At 47.7% G+C, this 27,353-nt stretch overlaps 1 protein-coding gene across 1 annotated transcript in view; it reads right to left on the reverse strand.

The window, feature by feature from the left end:
- Positions 1 to 8,094: 8,094 nt before the first annotated feature.
- LOC140386464 (alpha-tectorin-like) overlaps positions 8,095 to 27,353 on the reverse strand; it is a 78,175-nt gene continuing 58,916 nt past the window's right edge. The window contains exon 11 of the mRNA XM_072468833.1: positions 8,095 to 10,855. Coding sequence (XP_072324934.1) covers positions 10,767 to 10,855 — 89 coding nt within the window. The 3' untranslated portion in view covers positions 8,095 to 10,766. The remainder of the gene's footprint in view (positions 10,856 to 27,353) is intronic.

The raw sequence follows: 27,353 nt of genomic DNA on the forward strand, positions 1-27,353 counted from the left end.
GCCAACCACAGTGAGGTAGGTGAACAATTGCTGCAACAATGGTCATTTCCTCTGACCCACTCTCTCCACCCCAAACAGGGGCCACACATCGTTCTGTCACTTCCTCACTGTCAGCTCAGGCCGAGGTAGAACGGCGCCAAAAACTCAAATGAACTGACCCACAACTTCTCTGCCATCCTAACAGCCCTCTGCGAAGAAGAGAAATCACCTCATGTCTCTCCTCAAAGCCCCCCTCCCCTTTAACATTAAACCTGTGTAGACATTGTCAGTGAAAGGCAAACTGTGTGGGGTTCGGATGACAGGGAGGATGTGGTTCAGCTTATTTAAGATTTTGGTGCCTTTCTGCCGCGACCTGAGCTGACAGTGAGGAATCTGGGTGTGCATGTACACGGACCTTGCAGTAGCAGAGCAGGTGGATACAGTGGTTAAGAAGGCATGCGGTTTACTTGCTTTTATTAGCGGAGGAATAGAGTTTAAGAGCAGGGAGGTTATGCTGGAACTATACCAGCAGGGGCATGGGAACCTGGATTGTAGTTTTAGGGTAAGGGAGAATGAGAGTATAGAGGTCAGGAGCACAGATTTGACGTCACAGGAGGGGGCCAGCGTTCAGGTAGGTGGTTTGAAGTGTGTCTACTTCAATGCCAGGAGTATACAAAACAAGGTAGGGGAACTGGCAGCGTGGGTTGGTACCTGGGACTTCGATGTTGTGGCCATTTCGGAGACATGGATAGAGCAGGGACAGGAATGGATGTTGCAGGTTCCGGGGTTTAGGTGTTTTAGTAAGCTCAGAGAAGGAGGCAAAAGAGGGGGAGGTGTGGCGCTGCTAGTCAAGAGCAGTATTACGGTGGCGGAGAGGATGCTATATGGGGACTCTTCTTCCGAGGTAGTATTGGCTGAAGTTAGAAACAGGAAAGGAGAGGTCACCCTGTTGGGAGTTTTTTATAGGCCTCCTAATAGTTCGAGGGATGTAGAGGAAAGGATGGCGAAGATGATTCTGGATATGAGCGAAAGTAACAGGGTAGTTATTATGGGAGACTTTAACTTTCCAAATATTGACTGGAAAATATATAGTTCGAGTACAATAGATGGGTCGTTTTTTGTACAGTGTGTGCAGGAGGGTTTCCTGAAACAATATGTTGACAGGCCAACAAGAGGCGAGGCCACGTTGGATTTGGTTTTGGGTAATGAACCAGGCCAGGTGTTGGATTTGGAGGTAGGAGAGCACTTTGGGGACAGTGACCACAATTCGGTGACGTTTACGTTAATGATGGAAAGGGATAAGTATACACCGCAGGGCAAGAGTTATAGCTGGGGGAAGGGCAATTATGATGCCATTAGACGTGACTTGGGGGGGATAAGGTGGAGAAGTAGGCTGCAAGTGTTGGGCACACTGGATAAGTGGGGCTTGTTCAAGGATCAGCTACTGCGTGTTCTTGATAAGTATGTACCGGTCAGACAGGGAGGAAGGCGTCGAGCGAGGGAACCGTGGTTTACCAAGGAAGTGGAATCTCTTGTTAAGAGGAAGAAGAAGGCCTATGTGAAGATGAAGTGTGAAGTTTCGGTTGGGGCGATGGATAGTTACAAGGTAGCGAGGAAGGATCTAAAGAGAGAGCTAAGACGAGCAAGGAGGGGACATGAGAAGTATTTGGCAGGAAGGATCAAGGAAAACCCAAAAGCTTTCTATAGGTATGTCAGGAATAAGCGAATGACTAGGGAAAGAGTAGGACCAGTCAAGGACAGGGATGGGAAATTGTGTGTGGAGTCTGAAGAGATAGGCGAGATACTAAATGAATATTTTTCGTCAGTATTCACTCAGGAAAAAGATAATGTTGTGGAGGAGAATGCTGAGCCCCAGGCTAATAGAATAGATGGCATTGAGGTACGTAGGGAAGAGGTGTTGGCAATTCTGGACAGGCTGAAAATAGATAAGTCCCCGGGACCTGATGGGATTTATCCTAGGATTCTATGGGAGGCCAGGGAAGAGATTGCTGGACCTTTGGCTTTGATTTTTATGTCATCATTGGCTACAGGAATAGTGCCAGAGGACTGGAGGACAGCAAATGTGGTCCCTTTGTTCAAAAAGGGGAGCAGAGACAACCCCGGCAACTATAGACCGGTGAGCCTCACGTCTGTAGTGGGTAAAGTCTTGGAGGGGATTATAAGGGACAAGATTTATAATCATCTAGATAGGAATAATATGATCAGGGATAGTCAGCATGGCTTTGTGAAGGGTAGGTCATGCCTCACAAACCTTATTGAGTTCTTTGAGAAGGTGACTGAACAGGTAGATGAGGGTAGAGCAGTTGATGTGGTGTATATGGATTTCAGCAAAGCGTTTGATAAGGTTCCCCACGGTAGGCTATTGCAAAAAATACAGAGGCTGGGGATTGAGGGTGATTTAGAGATGTGGATCAGAAATTGGCTAGCTGAAAGAAGACAGAGGGTGGTGGTTGATGGGAAATGTTCAGAATGGAGTACAGTCACAAGTGGAGTACCACAAGGATCTGTTCTGGGGCCGTTGCTGTTTGTCATTTTTATCAATGACCTAGAGGAAGGCGCAGAAGGGTGGGTGAGTAAATTTGCAGACGATACTAAAGTCGGTGGTGTTGTCGATAGTGTGGAAGGATGTAGCAGGTTACAGAGGGATATAGATAAGCTGCAGAGCTGGGCTGAGAGGTGGCAAATGGAGTTTAATGTAGAGAAGTGTGAGGTGATTCACTTTGGAAGGAATAACAGGAATGCGGAATATTTGGCTAATGGTAAAGTTCTTGAAAGTGTGGCTGAGCAGAGGGATCTAGGTGTCCATGTACATAGATCCCTGAAAGTTGCCACCCAGGTTGATAGGGTTGTGAAGAAGGCCTATGGAGTGTTGGCCTTTATTGGTAGAGGGATTGAGTTCCGGAGTCGGGAGGTCATGTTGCAGCTGTACAGAACTCTGGTCCGGCCGCATTTGGAGTATTGCGTACAGTTCTGGTCACCGCATTATAGGAAGGACGTGGAGGCTTTGGAGCGGGTGCAGAGGAGATTTACCAGGATGTTGCCTGGTATGGAGGGAAAATCTTATGAGGAAAGGCTGACGGACTTGAGGTTGTTTTCGTTGGAGAGAAGAAGGTTAAGAGGAGACTTAATAGAGGCATACAAAATGATCAGGGGGTTGGATAGGGTGGACAGTGACAGCCTTCTCCCGCGGATGATAATGGTTGGCACGAGGGGACATAACTTTAAACTGAGGGGTAATAGATATAGGACAGAGGTCAGAGGTAGGTTCTTTACGCAAAGAGTAGTGAGGCCGTGGAATGCCCTACCTGCTACAGTAGTGAACTCGCCAACATTGAGGGCATTTAAAAGTTTATTGGATAAACATATGGATGATAATGGCATAGTGTAGGTTAGATGGCTTTTGTTTCGGTGCAACATCGTGGGCCGAAGGGCCTGTACTGCGCTGTATTGTTCTATGTTCTATGTTCTATACAAAATGTTGGTTAGGCCACAGCTAGAGTATTGTGTGCAGATCTGGAATCCACATTATAGGAGGGATGTGATAGCACCGGAAAGTTTGCATAGAACATAGAGAACATAGAACATTACAGCGCAGTACAGGCCCTTCGGCCCTCGATGTTGCGCCGACCTGTGAAATCACTCTAAAGCCCATTTACACTATTCCCTTATCGTCCATATGTCTATCCAATGACCATTTGAATACCCTTAGTGTTGGCGAGTCCACTACTGTTGCAGGCAGTGCATTCCACGACCGTACTACTCTCTGAGTAAAGAACCTACCTCTGACGTCTGTCATATCTATCTCCCCTCAATTTAAAGCTATGTCCCCTCGTGCTAGACATCACCATCCGAGGAAAAAGGCTCTCACTGTCCACCCTATCCAATCCTCTGATCATCTTATATGCCTCAATTAAGTCACCTCTTAACCTACTTCTCTCTAACGAAAACAGCCTCAAGTCCCTCAGCCTTTCCTCGTAAGATCTTCCCTCCATACCAGGCAACATTCTGGTAAATCTCCTCTGCACCCTTTCCAATGCTTCCACATCCTTCCTATAATGCGGTGACCAGAATTGCACGCAACACTCCAAATGCGGCCGCACCAGAGTTTTGTACAGCTGCAACATGACCTCATGGCTCCGAAACTCAATCCCTCTACCAATAAAAGCTGACACACCGTACGCCTTCTTAACAACCCTCTCAACCTGAGTGGCAACTTTCAGGGCTCTATGTACATGGACACCGAGATCTCTCTGCTCATCCACACTGCCAAGAGTCTTACCATTAGCCCAGTACTCTGTCTTCCTGTTATTCCTTCCAAAATGAATCACCTCACACTTTTCTGCATTAAACTCCATTTGCCACCTCTCAGCCCAGCGCTGCAGCTTATCTATGTTCCTCTGTAACTTGTAACATCCTTCCGCACTGTCCACAACTCCACCGACTTTAGTGTCATCTGCAAATTTACTCACCCATCCTTCTACGCCCTCCTCCAGGTCATTTATAAATGTGACAAACAGCAGTGGCCCCAAAACAGATCCTTGTGGTACACCACTAGTAACTGGACTCCAGTCTGAATACTTCCCATCAACCACCACCCTTTGTCTTCTTCCAGCTAGCCAATTTCTGATCCAAACTGCTAAATCTCCCTGAATCCCATGCTTTTGTGTTTTCTTCAGTAGCCTACCATGGGGAACCTTATCAAACGCTTTACTGAAATCCATATACACCACATCAACTGCTTTACCCTCATCCACCTGTTTGGTTACCTTCTCAAAGAACTCAATAAGGTTTGAGAGGCACGACCTACCCTTCACGAAACAGTGTTGACTATGTCTAATCAAATTATTCCTTTCCAGATGATTGTACACCCAACCTCTCATAAACCGTTCCAAGATTTTGCCCACATCAGAAGTAAGGCTCACTGGTCTATAGTTACCGGGGTTGTCTCTACTCCCCTTCTTGAACAAGGGGACAACATTTGCTATCCTCCAGTCTTCTGGCACTATTCCTGTTGACAAAGACGACTTAAAGATCAAAGCCAAAGGCTCAGCAATCTCCTCCCTAGCTTCCCAACGAATCCTAGGACAAATCCCATCCGGCCCAGGGGACTTATCTATTTTCACCCTTTCCAGAATTGTTAACACCTCCTCCTTATGAACCTCAAGCCCTTCTAGACTAGTAGCCTGAATCTCAGTATTCTCCACGACAACATTGTCTTTTTCCAGTGTGAATACTGACGAAAGATATTCATTTAGCACCTCTCCTATCTCCTCGGACTCCAAGCACAACTTCCCACTACTGTCCTTGACTGGCCCTACTCGTACCCTAGTCATTCTTTTATTCCTGACATATCTATAGAAAGCTTTAGGGTTATCCTTGATCCTACCTGCCAAAGACTTCTCATATCCCCTCCTGGCTCTTCTTAGCTCTCTCTTTAGGTCCTTCCTAGCTAACTTGTAACTCTCGAGCGCCCTTACTGAACCTTCATGTCTCATCTTTACATAAGCCTCCTTCTTCCTCTTGACAAGTGTTTCGACTGCCTTAGTAAACCATGGTTCCCTTGCTCGACCACTTCCTCCCTGCCTGACAGGCGCATACTTATCAAGGACACGCAGTAGCTGTTCCTTGAACAAGCCCCACATTTCCATTGTGCCCATCCCCTGCAGTTTTCCTCTCCATCCGATGCATCCTAAGTCTTGCCTTATCGCATCATAATTGCCTTTCCCCCAGATATAACTCTTGCCCTGCGGTATATACCTATCCCTTTCCATCACTAAACGTAATCGAATGTGGTCACTATCACCAAAGTGCTCACCTACCTCCAAATCTAACACCTGTCCTGGTTCATTACCCAGTACCAAATCCAATACGGCTTTGCCTCTCGTTGGCCTATCTACATACTGTGTCAGGAAATCCTCCTGCACACATTGGACAAAAACGGACCCACCTAAAGTACTCGAACTATAGCGTTTCCAGTCAATATTTGAAAAGTTAAAGGCCCCCATAACAACTACCCTGTTGCTTTTGCTCCTATCCAGAATCATCTTTGCAATCCTTTCCTCTACATCTCTGGAACTTTTCAGAGGCCTATAGAAAACCCCTAACAGGGTGACCTCTCCTTTCCTGTTTCTAACCTCAGCCCATACTACCTCAATTGACGAGTCCTCATCAAACGTCCTTTCTGCCACCGTAATACTGTCCTTGACTAAAAATGCTACCCCTCCCCCTCTTTTACCACCTTCCCTGAGCTTACTGAAATATCTAAACCCCGGGACCTGCAACAACCATTCCTGTCCCTGCTCTATCCATGTCTCCGAAATGGCCACAACATCGAAGTCCCAGGTGCAGAGGAGATTTACCAGGATGTTCTGGCTGGAGAATTGTAGTTCTGAAGAGAGTTTGAATAGATTTGGTTGTTTTTTGGGGGGCAGAGTTGAGAACATGATTGATATATACAAGTTATGAGGGAATGTAATTATGAGAATAGACAAGAAACCTTCCCCTTTGTGCAGAGAGCAATGACCAGGGGGCATAGATTTAAGGTGAGGGGAAGGGATGTGAGGAAAAACGTTTTCATCCAGAGGGTGGTAGGAGTTTGGAATGCACTGCCTGAAAGGGTGGTGGAGGCAGAGACCCTCAATACAGTTAAGCAGTATTTAGATGTGCACCTGTGATCCCAGGACATACAAGGATATGGGCCAAGTGCTGGGAAATGGGATTAGCATAATTAGGTGGTTGTTTTTGACCGGCACAGACTCGATGGACCAAAGGGCCTTTTCTGTGCTGTATGTCTTGATGACTTGTAACAGAATGATGTGTGGCCCCCGTTTGGGGTGGAGAGAACGGGTCAGAGGAAATTACCATTGTTGCAGCAATTGTTCACCTACCTCACTGTGGTTGGCGGGGTGATTGTCCATCCACCTTGGGGGTTCTGTCTGTGGGGGTCCTCCCATGGGGGGAGCCGTGGCGGGGTGTGGGGGGGGAGCTACAGTGGGGGGAGCTGCAGTGGGGGGGGGGTTGCGGGGGAGCAAACAGTTGGAGGGGGGGAGCCGCAATGGGGGGGGGGGAGAGCCGCAGTGGGGGAGGGGGCAGCCGCCGGGGGGGGTTCGCAGTGGGGGGTATCCGCAGTGGGGGGGGGACAACCGCAGGGGGGGATAGCCGAGGGGGGGGGGGGGGACATTGGTGGGGGGGGCGGGTGAGCTGCGGCGGGGCGGGGGGGGGGGGGGGGAGGGCCACCAGCGGGAGCGTTTACACCATCACCGACGCCCAGCTGACAGACCAGGGACTCTACAGATGCTTCGTGTCAGAGACACTGGTCACCTCCTTCCAGCTCAGGGTCTTCAACCCCTTCAGGACACACGGGTGTGGACGGCATCGCCATGGGGCTCATCTGGACCACCCTGGCTTGCCGTGGGGTTGACCTCTCTCATTCTCAGCTTGCTGACCTTCCTCTACACCTACTGCAGCCAAATCCGCCAGCACCAGAAAGTCACAGGGTCCTGGCCCTGACCATCCTCCCTGTCCTCCTCCTCCTGGCAAAGGTTCACACACACTCGCACACAGTGAGACCAGCCTGGTGGCACAGTGGTTAGCACAGCTGTCTCAGTGCCAGGGACCCGGGTTCGATTCCGGCCTTGGGTGACCGTCTGTGTGGAGTTCGCACTTTCTCCCCATGTCTTTGTGGGTTTCCTCCGGCTGCTTCGCTTTCCTCCCACAGTCCAAAGATGTTCGGGTTAGGTGGATTGGCCATGATCAATTGCCCCTTGCTGTCCAAGGTGGGGTTACGGGGATAGGGTGGAGGAGTGGGCCTCGGTAGGATGTCCTTTTGGAAGGTTGATGCAGAGTTGATGGGCCAAGTGGCCTACCTCTGCTCTTTATGACAGCATGGGTGTGTTTGGGAGTGTGGAGAGAGAGTGAGAGAGACAGATGCAGGTTACAGGCAGTAAAACCTATGCTTTGAAATCGTGCTGTCCATTCCACAGGGGTTAGGGGGAATCCTCCTTGCATCACATTGCCTCCCTTGCATTTATTTAACTTCAATCTTGAAAATGTTTCAAACAGGTAGAAATTTTGAAAGTCATAAACTGTGGTTGCATCAAATTTATTTGAACTTTAATATTGAAATTGTACATCTGAAACCTCAGGTGTTTGTGGCCTTTAGTTGCAGTCAGATCTCACTTTACACATATCTTTATTACATTTTTAAATGAGTTGGAGAGCATTTAATCAAAGGTCTCACCTAATCAACACGTTCTGGATAAAAATGCAGCAAGTCAGCGGTTAGGCAGCTGGGCAAAGGACTAGGAAAAATCTCAGATGGTGGCAGTGGGTCTCCACCAGGACCAGGGACTCTGTCACTAATCACTCAAATAAACAATTGGAAATCTGTGGGCAGAAGTAAAATTTGCAATTGTGTAAACTAGACGTGTGTGTGTGTCTGAGTGTGTGAAAGAGAGTGTGTGAAATAGATTGTGAAAGTGTGTGAGAGAGTGTAAGTGTGAGAAAGAGAATGTGAGTGAGTGAGAGTGTGAATGTGTGATAAAGACGTGAGTGTGAGGGAGTGAGAGTGTGAGAGAATGTGTTGTGTCTGCGATGGTGTGAGAGTGAGTGAGAGAGATGAGTGTGAGAGAGTGTGCATGAGGGAGAATGTGTCTACGAGTGTGTCTGCGAGTGTGTGTGAGAGTATGCATGAGGGAGTGCGTGTAAGTGTGTGAGAGAGGAGGAACTGAGGGAGAGAGAGTGTGAGTGTGCGTGTGAGAGACTGCGCGTGAGAGAGAGTGCGCGTGAGAGAGTGCGTGTAAGTGTGAGAGAGCGAGTATGTGTGCGCGTGTGAGGGAGAGACCGAGTGCGCGAGTGCGCGTGTGACCGAGTGCATGTGCGAGAGTGAGCGTGTGTGAGAGTGAGATGAGTGTGAGGGAGTGTGAGTGTGCATGAGGGAGAACGTGTCTGCGAGTGTATGTGTGAGAGTGTGTGTGAGGGAGTGTATGTGAGAGTGAGAGAGAGAGTGTGAGAGAGTGTGTGAGTGTGCATGAGAGAGTGCGTGTAAGTGTGAGAGAGAAGAGGAACTGAGGGAGTGAGAGTGTGTGAGAGTGTTTGTGAGTGCGTGTGAGAGCGAGTGCGTGTGAGAGAGGGTGCGTGTGAGTGCGCATGAGAGAGTGCGCGTGAGAGAGAGTGCATGAGCTACTCGTGTTGAATAAGGGGCCTGGATGGGGGATGCGTGGCCTAGACGCACCCAGCCCTGTTTTTTTTACAATGGGATTCTCTGTGCAACGTCCGCGAGATTGCTTTTAATTTCACGCGACGTTGCGATCTGGGTGGATCCCGGGAATGGGGTCTTCCAGCTTTCACCGGCTACGCTGCACCTTGGCAAGATACTTTTCTGGCCCAGCGTGGCCGGAATATTTCGCCCAGTGTGAGAGAGAGTGTGTGTATGAGAGAGTGTGAGAGAGAGAGTGTGTGTGAGAGTGCATGTGAGAGAGTTTGTGTGAGAGTTTGAGAGTTTGTGTGAGAAAGAGTGTGTGAGAGTGTGTGATAGAGATGAGTGTGTATGTGAGAGAGAGTGTGTGTGAGAGTGAGAGTGTGTGTGAGAGTGTGCGTGTGAGAGAATGTGAATGTGTGGGAGAGTGTGTGATAGAGATGAGTGTGAGAGAGTTTGAGAGTGCATGAGAGAGTGTGTGATAGAGATGAGTGTGAGAATGTGTATGTGGGAGAGAAAATTTGTGAGAGTGTGGGGGAGGGAGTGTGCATGAGTGTATGTAAGAGAGTGTGTGTGAGAGAGGGTGTGAGTGTGTGTCTGAGAGTGTGAGAGATGAATGTGTATGTGAGGGAGATTGTGTGAGAGAGTGTGAGGGAGAGAGTGTGTGTGACAGTGTGATGGAGATGAGTGTGAGAGTTGTGAGAGAGAGTTTGTGAGAGTGTGTGTGTTAAAGTGCGTGTATGAGAGAATATGTGAGGGACAAAGAACAAAAGAACAAAGAAAAGTACAGCGCAGGAACAGGCTCTTCGGCCCTCCAAGCCTGTGCCGACCATGCTGCCCGTCTAAACTAAAATCTTCTACACTGCGGGGTCCGTATCCCTTTATTCCCATCCTATTCATGTATTTGTCAAGATGCCCCTTAAAGACAGAATGTGAGTGCGTGAAAATGCATGTGTGTGAGAGTGTTTGGATGTGTGTGTAAGAATGTGTGGATGTGTATGAGTGTGAATTTGAGTGTCAGTATGTGTGTATGTAGGTGTGTGTGATTATATGTGTGTGTGAGAATCTATGTATGTGGGTGTGCGCGACTATGAGAACGTGAGAGTATGTATATGTGTGTGTATGAGAGTGTGAGTATGTATGTGTGTGAGAGTGTGTGTGAGTATGTATGTGAGTATGTAGGTTTGTGTGAGTATGTATGTGTGAGTAGGTTTGTGTGAGTGTATGTCTGAGAGTGTGTGTGCGACTGTGTGTGTGACAGAGTGTGTGAGACTGATTTGCAAACGCTGAAAATATTTGTGGTGTAACAGCAGCTGGACTTGTTAATGGGAAAATAATGATTTGGGTTTAAAGATTATTTCAGTTCATGTCCTTACACAAGAGATGGAGATTTATTAACAATATTTCTTTCAGGGCATTTGTTAACCCTGAATACAGAGTGCATTGAGTGCTAAAACTAGAGCCGTGATTAACATTGGAAATCAGAACCCTTTCCCCCTCTATTTTGTTGGGACATCATTGATTCGTGTCCAACTGGTCATCCATCAGCACTGACAAAACTAGCTGCCAATTAACGGAAACATCCAATTATCACTGTGAAACACAGCGTCGTCATGGCCAGCCAGGGTGTTTGTCGGGAGTTTGCATGATTAGATTGTCCTGTTGGTAAAAAGAGATCAAGGTTGAGATCTTTCACACAGGCACCACAGTCTTATACATCAGACACTCAAAGCAGCTTGTTCATAGATTTCATAGAATTTACAGTGCAGAAGAAGGCCATTCGGCCCATCGAGTCTGCACCAGCTCTTGGAAGGAGCACCCTACCCAAGGTCAACACCTCCACCCTATCCCCATAACCCAGTAACCCCACCCAACACTAAGGGCAATTTTGGACACTAAGGGCAATTTATCACGGCCAATCCACCTAACCTGCACATCTTTGGACTGTGGGAGGAAACCGGAGCACCCGGAGGAAACCCACGCATACATGGGGAGGATGTGCAGACTCCGCACAGACAGTGACCTGTCTGTTCACTGAGTTCTCACTGGATCTCTGAATCCAGGGGGTTAGAAGCCTCGCTCTCCCTTTGCTACAACACATGTATACTCAGAAATATGCGTTTTGCTCCAAATTCATTCCTAATTTGTAAATGTTTAGCAACAACCCATGATCAGAAGCGTCACCTTTGGTAAATGTTACTACTGAATAATATTCTGTTATTGGTTTAGCAAAAGTGGCTGCAATCCGCTGATCAGAAATGTAATGTTGAAAGACGGGCTGAATTACCGCGGGCGGCAGCCTCTTAGCGATTGCACCAGTCCATATTGAGGATGTGCGTCTGTATGTATTACCCAGAGACCCCAATCCTAATCACCGGCCACTCACGCCTGCGGGACGCCGAGTTAAAAAAAAAGATTCTTTCTCTGATGGGAGGTTGGCCAGTATTCTCTAACTGACCCCTGAACTGACTCGGCCATTTCGGAGGGGAGTTAAGAGTCATCACATTGCTGAGTGCCTGGAGTCACATGTAGGCCCGGTCAAAAATTCAGGGGTTTTAACAAATTGGCAATAGTTTCATGGTTGCTAACACTGAGAACAGCTTTCAAATTATAATCTTTATTGTCACCAGTAGGCTTACATTAACACTGCAATGAAGTTACTGTGAAAATCTCCTAGTCGCCACATTCCAACACCTATTCGGGTACACGGAGGGAGAATTCAGAATGTTCAATTCACCTAACAAGCACGTCTCTCGGGACTTGTGGGAGGAAACCGGAGCACCCGGAGGAAACCCACGCAGGCACAGGGAGAAAGTGCAGACTCCGCACAGACAGTGACCCATGTCGGGAATCGAACCTGGGACCCAGGCGCTGTGAATCAACTGTGCGAACCACTGTGCTATCGTGCCGCCACATCCATTGATCATTTCAATTTAAATTCCACCAATTTCAGTGGTGGGGCTTGAACCCACATCTCCAGGTTGTTCGCCGAGGTCTCTGGATTATGAATCCAGTGAAGTTGCGACTGTGCCAACCCCACTTCTGCTATCTGCAGCGGAGGGTGAATAGAATCAGACTCAAATGTGATGCCTACATGGCCATTTATCCTGTACACACTCTAAATAAATAGATAAATAATTGGCGTGATTTACGGAGCAACCCACTGTGTATTTTTCGGCGGGTGAGGCAGCCCTCCAGTGTGATTTTCTGCTCTCACCGTTGTCGGGATTTCCCGTTGACTGCACCCCTCATCGCCGGGAAACACGTGCGCCGTCTGTGAGCGCCGTCTGTGAGACCGGATTATCCCACCGGTGTGAACAGTCAGTAAATCCCACCCAATGTTTTAATACCAGATTTTGTTTAATTCATTCAGGGGATCTGGGTGTCGCTGTCCCTGCCCAGTATTTATTGCCCATCCCTAACTATCCCAGAGAAGGTGGTGGTGAGCTGCCATCTTTAACTGCTGCGGTCCGTGTGGTTTAGGTACACTTACAGTGCAGAGTTGAGGAGGAATTTCTTCTCCCGGAGGTGAGTAAATCTGTGGAATTCTTTACCGCAGAGAGCTGTAGAGGCTGGGTCATTAAATATGCTCAAGGCTGAGATAGACAGGTTTTTAATCAGTGAGGGAATCAAGGGTTATGGGAATAAGGCGGGAAACTGGGATTTGAAGATGATATCAGATCAGTCATGATCGCATTTAATGGCAGAACAGAGTCAATGAGCTGAATAGCCTAAATCTCCTCCGACTCATGGAAGGAAATTTCAGGATCCTGACCCAGCGACAGTGAAGAAACGGCCGATATATTTTCAAGTTAGGATGGTGAGTGACTGGTGAAGAATCTTCAGGTGGTGGGGTTCCCATGTATCTGATGCTCTTGTCTTTCCAAATGGTAGTGGTTGTTGGTTTGGAAGGTGCTGCCTAAGGAGCCTTGGTGAGTTACTGCAGTGCATCCTGTCGCTGGTACACAAGGCTGTTACTGTGCGTCAGTGGCGGAGGGAGTGAATGTTTGTGGATAGGGTGCCAATCAAGCGGGCTGCTTTCTCCTGGATGGTGTTGAGCTTCTTGAGTGGTGTTGGAATTACGCTCATCTTATAAAAAAAAATATTTTTCTTGAAAATATTTCATCTTTAACAATAGAATTATATAAAAACAGATGTTACAGGTTACACTATAAAAGAAATAACCAACATTACAGGCAGAATCAACAATCAACGGTGAAGAAGGAGGCCATTCGGCCCATCGGGTCTACAGCAGCCCTTGAAAGAGCACCCTACTTAAGCCCACCTCCACCCTATCCCTGAAAGCCCACCTAACCTTTGGACACTGAGGGCAATTTAGAGTGGCCAATCCACCTAACCTGCACGTCTTTGGGCTGTGGGAGGAAGCCAGAGCACCAGTGGAGTAGGAGATCTTCATCCCAGCAGAACCCGCCTCCGGGCTATTAGTGAGGCAAAGATAAGACCATCCACCTTCACCCCCGTCGAGTCCCATACCCTGAAAATGGCCACAGAGGACAAGGCTCCAGTTTGACGTTAGGAATTACTGGCATGGGAGACTTCAGGTGACGGAGATGTGCTGAGTAGTCACACATCAGGTGGCTCCCCTTCATAAGACAACAAAATAGGTATTTTTAGAACATAAAAAAATACAGCACAGAACAGGCCCTTCGGCCCGCGATGTTGTGCCGAACTTTTGCCCTAGATTAAGAACAAATTAATCTACACCCCATCATTCTACCGTAATCCATATACCTATACAATAGCTGCTTGAAGGTCCCTAATGTTTCCGACTCAACTACTTCCACAGGCATTGCATTCCATGCCCCCACTACTCTCTGGTAAAGAACCTACCTCTGACATCCCCTCTATATCTTCCACCATTCACCGTAAATTTATGTCCCCTTGTAATAGTTTGTTCCACCCGGGGAAAAAGTCTCTGACTGTCTACTCTATCTATTCCCCTGATCATCTTATAAACCTCTATCAAGTCGCCCCTCATCCTTCTCTGTTCTAATGAGAAAAGGCCTAGCACCCCCAACCTTTCCTCGTAAGACCTACTCTCCATTCCAGGCAACATCCTGGTAAATTTCCTTTGCATCTTTTCCAAAGCTTCCACATCCTTCCTAAAATGAGGCGACCAGAACTGCATACAGTACTCCAAATGTGGCCGTACCAAGGTTTTGTACAGCTGCATCATCACATCACGGCTCTTCAATTCAATCCCTCTGTTAATGAACGCTAGCACACCATAGGCGTTCTTCACAGCTCTATCCACTTGAGTGGCAACTTTCAAAGATCTATGAACATAGAGCCCAAGATCTCTCTGCTCCTCCACATTGCCAAGAACCCTACCGTTAACCCTGTATTGCGCATTCATATTTGTCCTTCCAAAATGGACAACCTCACACTTTTCAGGGTTAAACTCCATCTGCCACTTCTCAGCCCATCTCTGCATCCTATCTATGTCTCTTTGCAGCTGGCAACAGCCCTCCTCACTATCCACAACTTCACCAATCTTCGTATCGTCTGCAAATTTACTAACCCACCCTTCAACTCCCTCATCCAAGTCATTAATGAAAATCACAAACAGCAGAGGACCCAGAACTGATCCCTGTGGTACGCCACTGGTAACTGGGATCCAGGCTGAATATTTGCCATCCACCACCACTCTCTGACTTCTATCGGTTAGCCAGTTTGTTATCCAACTGGCCAAATTTCCCACTATCCCATGCCTCCTTACTTTCTGCATAAGCCTGCCATGGGGAACCTTATCAAATGCCTTACTAAAATCTATGTACACTACATCCACTGCTTTACCTTCATTCACATGCTTGGTCACCTCCTCAAAGAATTCAATAAGACTTGAGGCAAGACCTAACCCTCACAAATTCGTGCTGGCTATCCCTAATCATGCAGTGTCTTTCCAGATGCTCAGAAATCCTATCCCTCAGTACCCTTTCCATTACTTTGCCTACCACCGAAGTAAGACTAACTGGCCTGTAATTCCCAGGGTTATCCCTATTCCCTTTTTTGAACAGGGGCACGACATTCGCCACTCTCCAATCCCCTGGTACCACCCCTGTTGACAGTGAGGACGAAAAGATCATTGCCAACGGCTCTGCAATTTCATCTCTTGCTTCCCATAGAATCCTTGGATATATCCCGTCAGACCCGGGGTTTGAGTGGATTTAGCCCGCAAAACCAAACTTAAACATCTCCTCACCATCAACAATAACACGGACGACAAAATGCCAGGAAGCAGCAGCTTGAGAGGCCGCAGGAACACCAGGAATTGCAGCAAAGGACAGGAGCAGCAAGCAAGCGGGTCAGCGGTCCCACGAGGCAAGGCAAGGGGTCCCCGGCCACCTCTAAGAAAGTGAGAGCCCCTCCAAGAGAGGGAAAAAGACCCCCTCCCCCAGGCGATGGGTGGAAGATGTTCCTAACCAAGGAAATAAAAGCAATAAAGGATCACTTCATGACTGAGATAAAGGCGACAACCAAGATGGCGGTGGCAGAGGCGCTAGCTGCCATGCAGAAGGCACGCGACGGCATGAGGAAGAGGCAGGAAGCCCAGGGGAGCACGATACGGGAGCTGGAAAAGGCGTCAACGGATCAGGGCGACAGAACCGTCACTCTGGAGGCCGAGATCAAGAGATTGGTGGCGACCCAGGGGAGCCTGAAAGGGAAGGTCGAAGATCAGGAGAATCGGTCGAGGTGGCAGAACATTCAGATAGTGGGCCTGCCAGAGGGAATCGAGGGCAGGGACCCAACCGACTGTGCGGCCCAAATGCTGGGCAACCTAGTTGGGAGGGACATCTTATCCAAACCGCCGGAGATCGACAGGGCTCATGGGTCGCTCCGACCAAAGCTCAGGGCCGGGGTGCACCCGAGGGTGATAATAGCCAAGCTGCACAAATATTAGGACCGGGAAAGGATAAAGGATCCTTCGCTGAGCACGACAGATGAAGGCGTGCAACTGGGAGGGACATAAAATAAGAGTGCAGCAGGCATTGGGGCAGACCTGGCAAAGCGCAAGGCCGAATTTAACCATGCAAAGTCGGCCCTATCCAAGAACAAGGTCAGATTCAGGATGTTATTGCCAGCCAGGCTCTGGGTAACACACCAGGGCAAAGAAAATTACTTTATTGCCTGAGCAGTGGTGGACGGGTTCATCTGTAAGAACGGTCTGGACAAGCAGCAAGAGAGGCAACAGTGAGGAACACACAGAGGAGGCGAAGGAAATTCCATAATCACAATACTACAGTGCAGAAGAGGCCCTTCAGCCCATCGAGTCTGCACCAGCCCTTATAAAGAGCACCCTACTTAAGCCCACACCACCCTGTCCCAGTAACCCCGCCTATCCTTTTGGACACTAAGGGCGATTTAGCATAGCCAATCCATCTAATCTGCACATCTTTGGACTGTGCGAGGAAACCGGAGCACCCGGAGGAAACCCACGCAGACACGGCGAGGACTTGGTCCATAGCCTTGAATGTTAAGACATGCCAAGTACTCATCCAGGTACTTTTTAAAGGATGTGAGACAACCCACCTCTACCACCCTCCCAGGCAGTGCAGTCCAGACCATCACCACTCTCTGGGTAAAAAAGCTTTTCTTCAAATTCCCCCTAAACCTCCCACTCCTCACTTTGAACTTGTGTCCCCTCATAAATGACCCTTCAACAGGGGAACAGCTGCTCCCCATCCACCCTGACCATATCCCTCATAACCTGTACTTCTCAATCAGGTCACCCCTCAGTCTTCTCTGCTCCAGAGAAAGTAACCCAAACCTATCAGACCTCTCTTTATAACTTAAATCTTCTATCCAAGGCAACATTCTGATGAATCTTCTCTGCACCCATTCCAGCACAATTACAACCTGTAATATGGTGACCAACATTGCACACAGTACTCCAGCTATGGCCTCACCAAAGTTCTATACAGCTCCATCATGACCTCCCTGCTTTTGTAATCTATGCCCCGATTGATAAAAGTGAGTGTCCCATATGCCTTTTACACTAGGGGGCAGCACGGTAGCACAAGTGGATAGCACTGTGGCTTCACAGCGCCAGGGTCCCAGATTTGATTCCCCGCTGGGTCACTGTCTGTGCGGAGTCTGCACGTTCTCCCCGTGTCTGCGTGGGTTTCCTCTGGGTGCTCTGGTTTCCTCCCACAGTCCAAAGACGTGCAGGTTAGGTAGATTGGCCATCATAAATTGCCCTTAGTGACGAAAAACGTTAGCAGGGGTTATTGGGTTACGGGGATAGGATGGAGGTGAGGGCATAAGTGGGTCGGTGCAGACTCAATGGGCTGAATGGCCTCCTTCTGCACTGTATGTTCTATGTATGTACCAACCTATTAACCTGCCCTTCTGCCTTCAGAGATTTATGGATAGAAACACCAAGGTCCCATCATTCTTCGGAACTTCCCAGCGTCAGACCTTTAATTGTATACTTCCTTGTCACATTACTCCTTCCAAAGTGTATCACCTCACACTTTTCAGGATTACATTCCAACTGCCAATCTGACCATCCAGTCTATATCTTCCTGTAACCCAAGACACTCAACCTCACTGTTAACCACCCGGCTAAGCTTTGTGTCATCCGCAAACTTACTGATCCTACCTCACACATAGTCATCTAGCTCATCTAGCTCCGAAAGCTAGTGATTTGAAACAAACCTGTTGGACTTTAACCTGGTGTTGTAAGACTTCTTACTCTGCTCACCCCAGTCCAACGCCGGTATCTCCACATCATAGTCATCTATGTCATTTATATATATATATATATATATATATATATAAAACAAACAATAGGAGACCCAGCACAGAACCCTATGGTATGCCACTGGACACTGGCTTCCAGACAATAAAGCTGCCTTCTATAATCACCCTCTGTCTCTTACCGCAAAGCCAACTATGAATCCACCTTATCAAATCACCCTGTATCCCATGTGCATTTGCCTTCTGAATAAGTCTCCCATGTGAGACCTTGTCAAAGGCGTTGCTGAAATCCACGTAAACTACATCAACTGCACTACCCTTGTTATGGGCTAGGGTTTAGAGAACCCCAAAGTGTATCATGGAGTTCACCTGACCCACAACTTTTAATAGATTGTGGCATGGGGAGCACACGGCCCACTCTACAGATGTGGTACAGCAGAAATTGAAAAGTGTTTTTTGAAGCAAAACAATGTTTATTATATGAACTCAAATTAACCGTTTTAAAACAGACAGTGAACATCTTAGCAACCATTAATTCAAATACAACCCCCAAAGAATACAACACTAAGTAACTCTTAATAACTTCCTAAACAACATCCAGAAGACAAAAGAAACACCCTTTAACAGAAGCACATCAGGTTTACATTCACTCCTGAAAACATTTATAATTCTTAATTCACCAAATGATCAAGAGATAGTCTTTTCACGGCAGAGAGAACAGCAGTACACCTGCTTTGTCTGGCTTCAGCTCCAACCCTGAAAATGAAACTAAAACACACCCTGCAGCAAACAACCTAAAATGAAAGTAAAAAGCTGACAGACAGCCCAGCTCCACCCACTCTCTGACATCACTGCAGTAGTAAAAACCCATTTCTTAAAGGTACTCTCACTACAGATATTTATATACACACACATTTATAAACACCCATTTCTTAAAGGTACCCTCACATGACACCCTCATCTACATGGTTACATGCTCAAAAAATTCAATCACATTTGTTAGGCATGACCTCCCTCTGACAAAATCATGCTGACTGTCCTTGATCAAATCTTGCCTCTCCAAGTGGAGATAGATTCTCTCCTTCAGAATCTTCCCCAGTATTTTTCCAACCACTGATATGAGACTCACTGGTGTGTAGGTCTCTGGCTTGTTTCTACAACCTTCCTTAAATAGTGGGACCACATTAGCTGTTCTCCAGTCCTCTGGTACCTCTTCCCTGTGGCCAGAGAAGAATTAGAAATTTGGGTCAGAGCCCCGGCAATCACCTCCCTTGTCTCCCACAGCAGCCTGGGACACAATTCAACCGGACCTGGAGATTTGTCCACTTTTAAGCCTGCCAATACTTCGTTATTCCCCATGACAATTTGCTCAAGAACCTCACAATCTCTCTCCTCCAGTTCCATTACCACCTCCTCATTCCCTTAGATGAAGACAGATGTGAAATATTCGTTCAACACCCGACCATGTCCTCTGAGACGACTTCAGAAAGTTGTGCACACCGCCCAGTCCATCACATGAACCTGCCTACCATCCATTGACTCCATTTACACATCCCGCTGCCTGGGGAAAGCGGGCAGCATAATCAAAGACCCCTCCCACCCGGCTTACTCAATCTTCCAACTTCTTCCATCGGGCAGGAGATACAGAAGTCTGAGAACACGCACGAACAGACTCAAAAACAGCTTCTTCCCCACTGTTGTCAGACTCCTAAATGACCCTATTATGGACTGACCTCATTAACACTACACCCCTGTATGCTTCATCCAATGCCGGTGTCTGTAGTTACATTGTATACCTTGTGTTGCCCTATTATGTATTTTCTTTTCTTCCCTTTTCTTCCCATGTACTTAATGATCTGTTGAGCTGCTCGCAGAAAAATACTTTTTACTGTACCTCGGTACACGTGACAATAAACAAATCCAATCCGGCTCCACTCACAGATTTCCCCCTTGGTCCTTAATGGACTCGACTCTTTCCCTAGTTATCCTCTTACCATTGATATAGAATATCTTTGGAATATCCCTACTTTTACCAGCCAGAGCTTTCTCTTATCCCATTTTTGCTTTCCTAATTGATTTCTTAAGCTCCATTCTGCGCTTTCTGTACTCCACTAATGCCTCTGCAGACATGCCCCCCTTATACTTGTTAAAATCTTCTCTTTTCCTTCTCATCGTATCCTGAATATCTCTGTCATAAGAACATAAGAACATAAGAACTAGGAGCAGGAGTAGGCCATCTGGCCCCTCGAGCCTGCTCCACCATTCAATGAGATCATGGCTGATCTTTTGTGGACTCAGCTCCACTTTCCGGCCCGAACACCATAACCCTTAATCCCTTTATTCTTCAAAAAACTATCTATCTTTATCTTAAAACCATTTAATGAAGGAGCCTCTACTGCTTCACTGGGCAAGGAATTCCATAGATTCACAACCCTTTGGGTGAAGAGGTTCCTCCTAAACTCAGTCCTAAATCTACTTCCCCTTATTTTGAGGCTATGCCCCCTAGTTCTGCTTTCACCCGCCAGTGGAAACAACCTGCCCGCATCTATCCTATCTATTCCCTTCATAATCTTATATGTTCCTATAAGATCCTCCCTCATCCTTCTAAATTCCAACGAGTACAGTCCCAGTCTACTCAACCTCTCCTCGTAATCCAACCCCTTCAGCTCTGGGATTCACCTAGTGAATCTCCTCTGCACACCCTCCAGTGCCAGTACGTCCTTTCTCAAGTAAGGAGACCAAAACTGAACACAATACTCCAGGTGTGGCCTCACTAACACCTTATACAATTGCAGCATAACCTCCCTAGTCTTAAACTCCATCCCTCTAGCAATGAAGGACAAAATTCCATTTGCCTTCTTAATCACCTGTTGCACATGTAAACCAACTTTTTGCGACTCATGCACTAGCACATCCAGGTCTCTCTGCACAGCAGCATGTTTTAATATTTTATCATTTAAATAATAATCCCTTTTGCTCTTATTCCTACCAAAATGGATAACCTCACATTTGTCAACATTGTATTCCATCTGCCAGACCCTAGCCCATTCACTTAGCCTATCCAAATCCCTCTGCAGACTTCCAGTATCCTCTGCACTTTTTGCTTCACCACTTATCTTAGTGTCATCTGCAAACTTGGACACATTGCCCTTGGTTCCCAACTCCAAATCATCTATGTAAATTGTGAACAGTTGTGGGCCCAACACTGATCCCTGAGGGACACCACTAGCTACTGATTGCCAACCAGAGAAACACCCATTAATCCCCACTCTTTGCTTTCTATTAATTAACCAATCCTCTATCCATGGTTCTCTGGGCTTGTTACTCCTTCCTATTACCCTAGAGAGAACATATCGGGCCTAGACACTCCCCATTTCATCTTCGAACACCCCCCACTGCTCTTCTGTAGATTTCTCCACAAGTAACTCTTGCCAGTCTACCTTGGCCAGATCCTGCCTTATTTTGTTAAAATCTACTCCGCCTTAATCCAAAACCTTTTTTTCCCAACTTGTCTATTTCTTTGTCCAGACCAAATTTAAATTGTACCATGATGTGGTCGCTATCATTAAAATGCTCCATCTTCAACACCATTATCCTGACAAGCCTAATAACCAAACTGCAATCTTGGACTTGACCCCTCCCTGTGCAGCTGGATCCTTGACTTCCTCACCAACAGACCGCAATCTGTCAGGATAGGTAACAGCACCTCCTCCACAATAGTCCTCAACACCGCAGCCCCGCAAGGATGTGTGCTCAGTCCTCTACTGTACTCCCTATACACGCACAACTGTGTGGCCAGATTCAACTCCAATTTGATCCATAAGTTTGCGGATGATACAACTGTATTGGGTCGTATCTCAAACATCGACGAATCAAACTATAGGAGGGAGATAAATCACTTAGTTGCAGGGTGTATTGAAAACAACCGCTCTCTAAATGTAGGAAAGACCAAGGAACTGATCATCGATATCAGGAAGCATGACCCCCCCCCCCCCCCCCCCCCCCCGACATCAATGACTCTGAAGTGGAGATGGTTGATAGCTTTAAGTTCCTGGGGATCACCATCACCAACAGTCTGTCCTGGTCCACTCGCGTTGATACAACTGTCAAGAAAGCCCAACAGCGTTTCTACTTCCTACAGAAGCTAAATAAATTTGGCATGTCTGCATCGACTCTCATAATCTTCTACAGATGTGTGATAGAGTGCATCCTATCCGGCTGCATCACAGCTTTGCATGGCAACTGCTCGGCCCAAGATCACAAGAAACTCAGAGTGTGGTGAACTCGGCTCAAAGCATCACACAAGCTTGCCACCCTCCCATTGATTCTGTATACACCTCCTGCTGCTTCAGGAAGGCAGACAGCATTATTAGAGACCCCTCCCACCCAGGCATTGCCTTCTTCCAGACCCTTCCATCAGGCAGAACGTACAGAAGTCTGAAGACCCACACATCCAGACAGGAACAGCTTCTTCCCCACAGCTCCTAGACTCCTCAACGACTCTCCCTCAAACTGATTTGTTCCCTGTAAGAACACTATTCCCAATACCCTCTGCTGCTCTTGCTCATGTATTTGCTTTGTTTGGCCCCTTGTTCCGCACTGTAACCAATCACTATTTGTCCATGTACCATTTGTCAATATACTCTGTTGATTATTCTTTTTGACTATTATCTGTGTACTGTGTACGTTCCCTTGGCTGCAGAAAAATACTTTTCACTGTACTTCGGTACATGTGCCAATAAATTAAATCAAAATCAAATCAAACTAGCACATCAACCACCTGTCTGACTTCATTCCCCAGAATTCGGTGCAGCACTACACCGTCCCTTATTGGATCCTCTACATATTGAGCTTAAAAGTTCTCCTTTATACATTTCAAGAACGCTATTCCATCTAAGCCCTTTAAGAAGTCTTACAACACCAGGTTAAAGTCCAACAGGTTTGTTTCAAACATTAGCTTTCGGAGTGAGGAAGGAGCAGTGCTCCCAGGCTCCGAAAGCTAGTGTTTGAAACAAACCTGTTGGACTTTAAACCTGGTGTTGTAAGACTTCTTACTGTGCTCACCCCAGTCCAACGCCGGCATCTCCACATCATCATCTAAGCCCTTAACATGATGGGTATCCCAATTAATTTTGGAAAGTTGAAATCACCTGATATAATTACCCTCTTATTATTTTTACGCCCGTCCACAAGTTACGCACATATTTGCTCCTCAATTTCCAACTATCTGGGGGTCTATCATACCCACCGAGCAACGTAGCTGTCCCTTTTTTATTCCTATGCTCTATCCACAAAGCTTCATTTGACGCCGCCTCCATGGTATCATCTCTCCTCACTGCACTAACTGTCTCCTTAACTAATAATGCAATGCCTCCTCCTGTTTTACCCCCTCCTCTGTCTTGCCTGAAGGTTCTATATCCCGGGATGTTGAGCTGCTAATCCTGTCCCTCACTCAACCATGTCTCTGTAATAGCTATATCATCATAATTGCATGGGTCAATCATCACCATTAGCACAGGGCTAAATCACTGGCTTTGAAAGCAGACCAAGGCAGGCCAGCAGCACGGTTCAATTCCCGTAACAACCTCCCCGAACAGGTGCCGGAATGTGGCGACTAGGGGCTTTTCACAGCAACTTCATTTGAAGCCTACTTGTGACAATAAGGATTTTCATTTCATTTTCAACTCATCCGTTTTACCTTTGATACTCCTGGCATTAAAGTAGAGGCCATCCAGCCTTGTCTTACTCCCTTGAAACTTACTACCGGCATTCTGTTTGACCTGATTGTGTGTCAACGGATAATATTACATGGGACTGCATCGTATCGCTATGAACAGGGGAACCAGCTCATAGGAAGGAGAGGGCGAGTGCAGCAGAGCGCAGGAGAGGTTGAGGAGGAGATAGAAGGGACATCAGCAAAGCAGGCATAGGAGGGGGTCAGATCAACGCTGGGGGGGGGGGGGGGGGTCGCCACCACACTTGCGGGAAAGCTAGCTCAAGGAAGTATGAGAGTGGAGGGCCACGGCACATAACCCACCGAGGAGAGAGCGCCTGGTGTGCAGAAAGGTAGAGGGGTAGACAGAATATGGGGGTTACGTGGTGGGGGAGGCAGAAGGGGGAATTAAAACCACAGAGGGAACAAAATGATAAGGTGGTGGTGGGGGACACGGCGAGCTCTAGACTGGCTTCAGCAGGCTAATCCCGGGAACATGGATCAAGATGGCACCGTAAGCAGCCACTTGAGGGTACTCCGGAGTGCAGGGACACATCACAAGGTAAGCATGGTTGATCTCGCAACAATTGGGGAGACAAAATTTCCACATCACGATAGTCACCTGGAATGTCAGGGGTCTTAATGGCACAGTGAAAAGATCCAGAGTCTACGCCCACCTGAAAGGCATGAAAGACGACATTGTCTTCCTCCAGGGGAAGCACCTGAGAGAGAAGGACCGACTACAGGGAAGGAAGGGCTGGGTGGAACAAACCTACCATTCCTGTTACGGGATGAGGGTTAGGGAGTAGCCATACTGATAAGTAAGAGGACTGTGTTTATTACGACGACAGTTATGGACCAAGGGGGACGGTACGTCATGGTCATTGGTCCGAGATGGGACATCGGTAATCCTGGTGAATGTATACGCAGCCAACTGGGACAACAGAATTTATAAAGAAGATTGGCGGGAATCCCCGACAAAGACACCCACTGACTGATCGTGGGGGTGGGGGGGGGGCGGGGGGGGGGCGGTGCGGGGATCTTTAACTGTGTGCAAGACCCACTGATGGACAGATCAAACCCCAGAATGGAAAAAATGGCAGGCATGGCTAAGGATCTGGGAACATTTATGGAGCAGATGGGGGCAGTGGACCCATGGCGATTCATTCACTCAGCGTGAAGGAATTCTCATTTTTCACACCAGTACACAAGGTCTACACCTGCATTGACATCTTTGTAGTTGGGAAATCGGTGTTTCCAGGGATGGTAGGAGCGGAAATCTCCGTGATTGTAATCTCCGACCACGCTCCACACTACATGGATGTGAGGTTGGAGATGGACCATGCCCAATGCCCCACATGGAGGTTCGACAAAATCTACTGCCAGAAAACATCACAGGCTCTAGACGAGTCCATTACGAACAACCAGAATGGGGAATTCTCACCTTCCACATTCTGGGATGCACTGAAGGCAGTGATTGGGAGAGAAATTATTGCCTACAAGGCTCACAGAGATATGGAAGAGAAGGCAGCTAGGCAATAACTGATTGACTCCATCCTGAAAGTGGGCTGAGGCCTCAGCCGTAGAGTTTCTGGTGGAGAGGAAAAAGTTACAAATGAACTTTAACCTGCTTTCCACCAGGAAAGCAGAGTACCAACTCTGCCAGCCACGAGGGACCTTTTGTGAGCGTGGAGGCAAGGCTATCTCCTGTTGGCTCACCAGCTGAGAAAGCAGGCAGCCATGAGGGAAATAGCCCAGGTAAAGGACAGCAGAGGCAGACAAACCAAAAATGGTCAACCAAACATTTGAGGCCTTCTACTGGGGTCTGTACATCTCCGAACCTCCCAACGGGGATTTGGCGATGAAATGGTTCCTCAATGGACTGGACATGCCAGTTGTGGGGGACGATAGATGGAAGGAGCTGAAAGCACCATTAGGATTGGGAGAGGCCATAGAGTGCATCAACTTCATGCAGGCAGTGAAGGCGGCAGGACCCGACGGGTTCCCAGTGGACCTCTGCTGCGACGGCACTGGCCCCACACCTGTGGGAGATGTTCGCAGAATCGCCAGCGAGGGGAACCCAACCTCCAACACTGACACAGGTTATCATAAGGTTGATACTCAAAAAGGACAAAGACCCTATCGATTGTGGATCATTCAGCCCCATTTCGCTGCTCAATGTGGACGTGAAAATACTCTCAAAAGTCCTGGCTCAGCGGCTGGAGAACTGCATACCAGAGGTGGTCGCAGAAGACCAGGCAGGCTTTATTTAGGGTAGGCAGCTAACTGCAAACATCAGGTACCTGCTGAACGTGATAATGACCCCATCCAGGGAGAGAATACTAGAGGTGATCATCTCGCTGGACGCAGAGAAGGCCTTTGACAGAGTCGAGTGGAAATACCTCATTGCGATACTAGAGCGGTTTGGGCTAGGGACAGGGTTCACCTCATTGGTGAAGCTCCTGTATAGCACCCCAAGGACAAACACCACCAGCTCTGAATACTTCCAGCTGCACAGAGGCACCAGGCAGGGATGCCCGCTGTCTGAACTCTTGTTTGCCCTGGCAATTGAGCCACTGGCAATCGCCCTGAGAGTGGCAGCTGGCTGGAAGGGAAACAGAAGAGGGGGCAGAGAACACAGAGTCCCACTCTATGTGGATGATCTGCTCCTCTACATCTCGGACCCACGAAACGGCATGAAATAAATCATAAAACTCCTGGAGAGTTGGAGCCTTCTCGGGCTACAAACTTAACCTGGGCAAAAAAGCGGAGTATCCCCGGTGAATCCGAGAGGGGGTGGGGCAGAACTGGATGGTATACCGTTTAAAATCGCTTGAAACAAATTCCATTACCTGGAGATCCAGATTGCCGAAGACTGGAGATGGGTCCTTTTGTGAGGCCACAAAGAATCCATCATGAGTTTGTAGAATTGTAAGAAATAACTTTATTTACAATTACATATATACAATAGCGGCAGTACTCCACCACTGCTCTCTCCTCTAGCTGGTTCCACACTGGCCAGCTCAATTTATGCAGGTGACTCTGCTAATGATTTCTCCGCCCTCCTCATTGGGGGAGCTTATACTCATTAAGGATTGTGGGACAGCCAATTGTCCCTAGTCAATAATAATCAGGAAGATTATAACAGATCCACAAGTGGAATCTGACCAGTCTGGCGGAGGAAGTAAAAAGGGACCGACAGAGATGGGACAACTCCTGCACTCCCTGGTGGGAAGAGTACAGATGATCAAGAGAGATCTACTGCCCAGGTTCCTCTTCCTGTTTAGATCCATACCGATCTACATCAAGGCCTTTTTTCATTGAACAGCCAAGACGATTATGGCATGTGTGTGTCGGGGGTGCAGAATCCAAGAATCTACAAAACAGTGCTACAAAGGAGAAGAAACATGGGGAGCCTGGCCCTTCTGTACAGGAACAATGCTCTGGGCCTTCACCACAGCAACAGTCCCATCCCCAGCAGCAAAACACTCAACACGCCAAGTGGTGGTAGCTACCCTGAGAATTTAGAACCAAATGAGGCAATTATTCGGTCCATTATGGCCTCCATCCCTCGTGGGAAGGCGGTGGCGTGTTGGTATTGTCACTGGACTAGTAATCCAGAGATCTAGGCTACGGTCTGGGATACCAGGTTTGAATCCCACCATGGGCGTTGGTGGTATTTGAATTCAATTAAAAAACCTGGAATTAAAAGTCTCATGATGA

This window comes from Scyliorhinus torazame, chromosome 12 (genome assembly GCF_047496885.1).
Source record: "Scyliorhinus torazame isolate Kashiwa2021f chromosome 12, sScyTor2.1, whole genome shotgun sequence".
Classification (NCBI taxonomy): domain Eukaryota; kingdom Metazoa; phylum Chordata; class Chondrichthyes; order Carcharhiniformes; family Scyliorhinidae; genus Scyliorhinus; species Scyliorhinus torazame.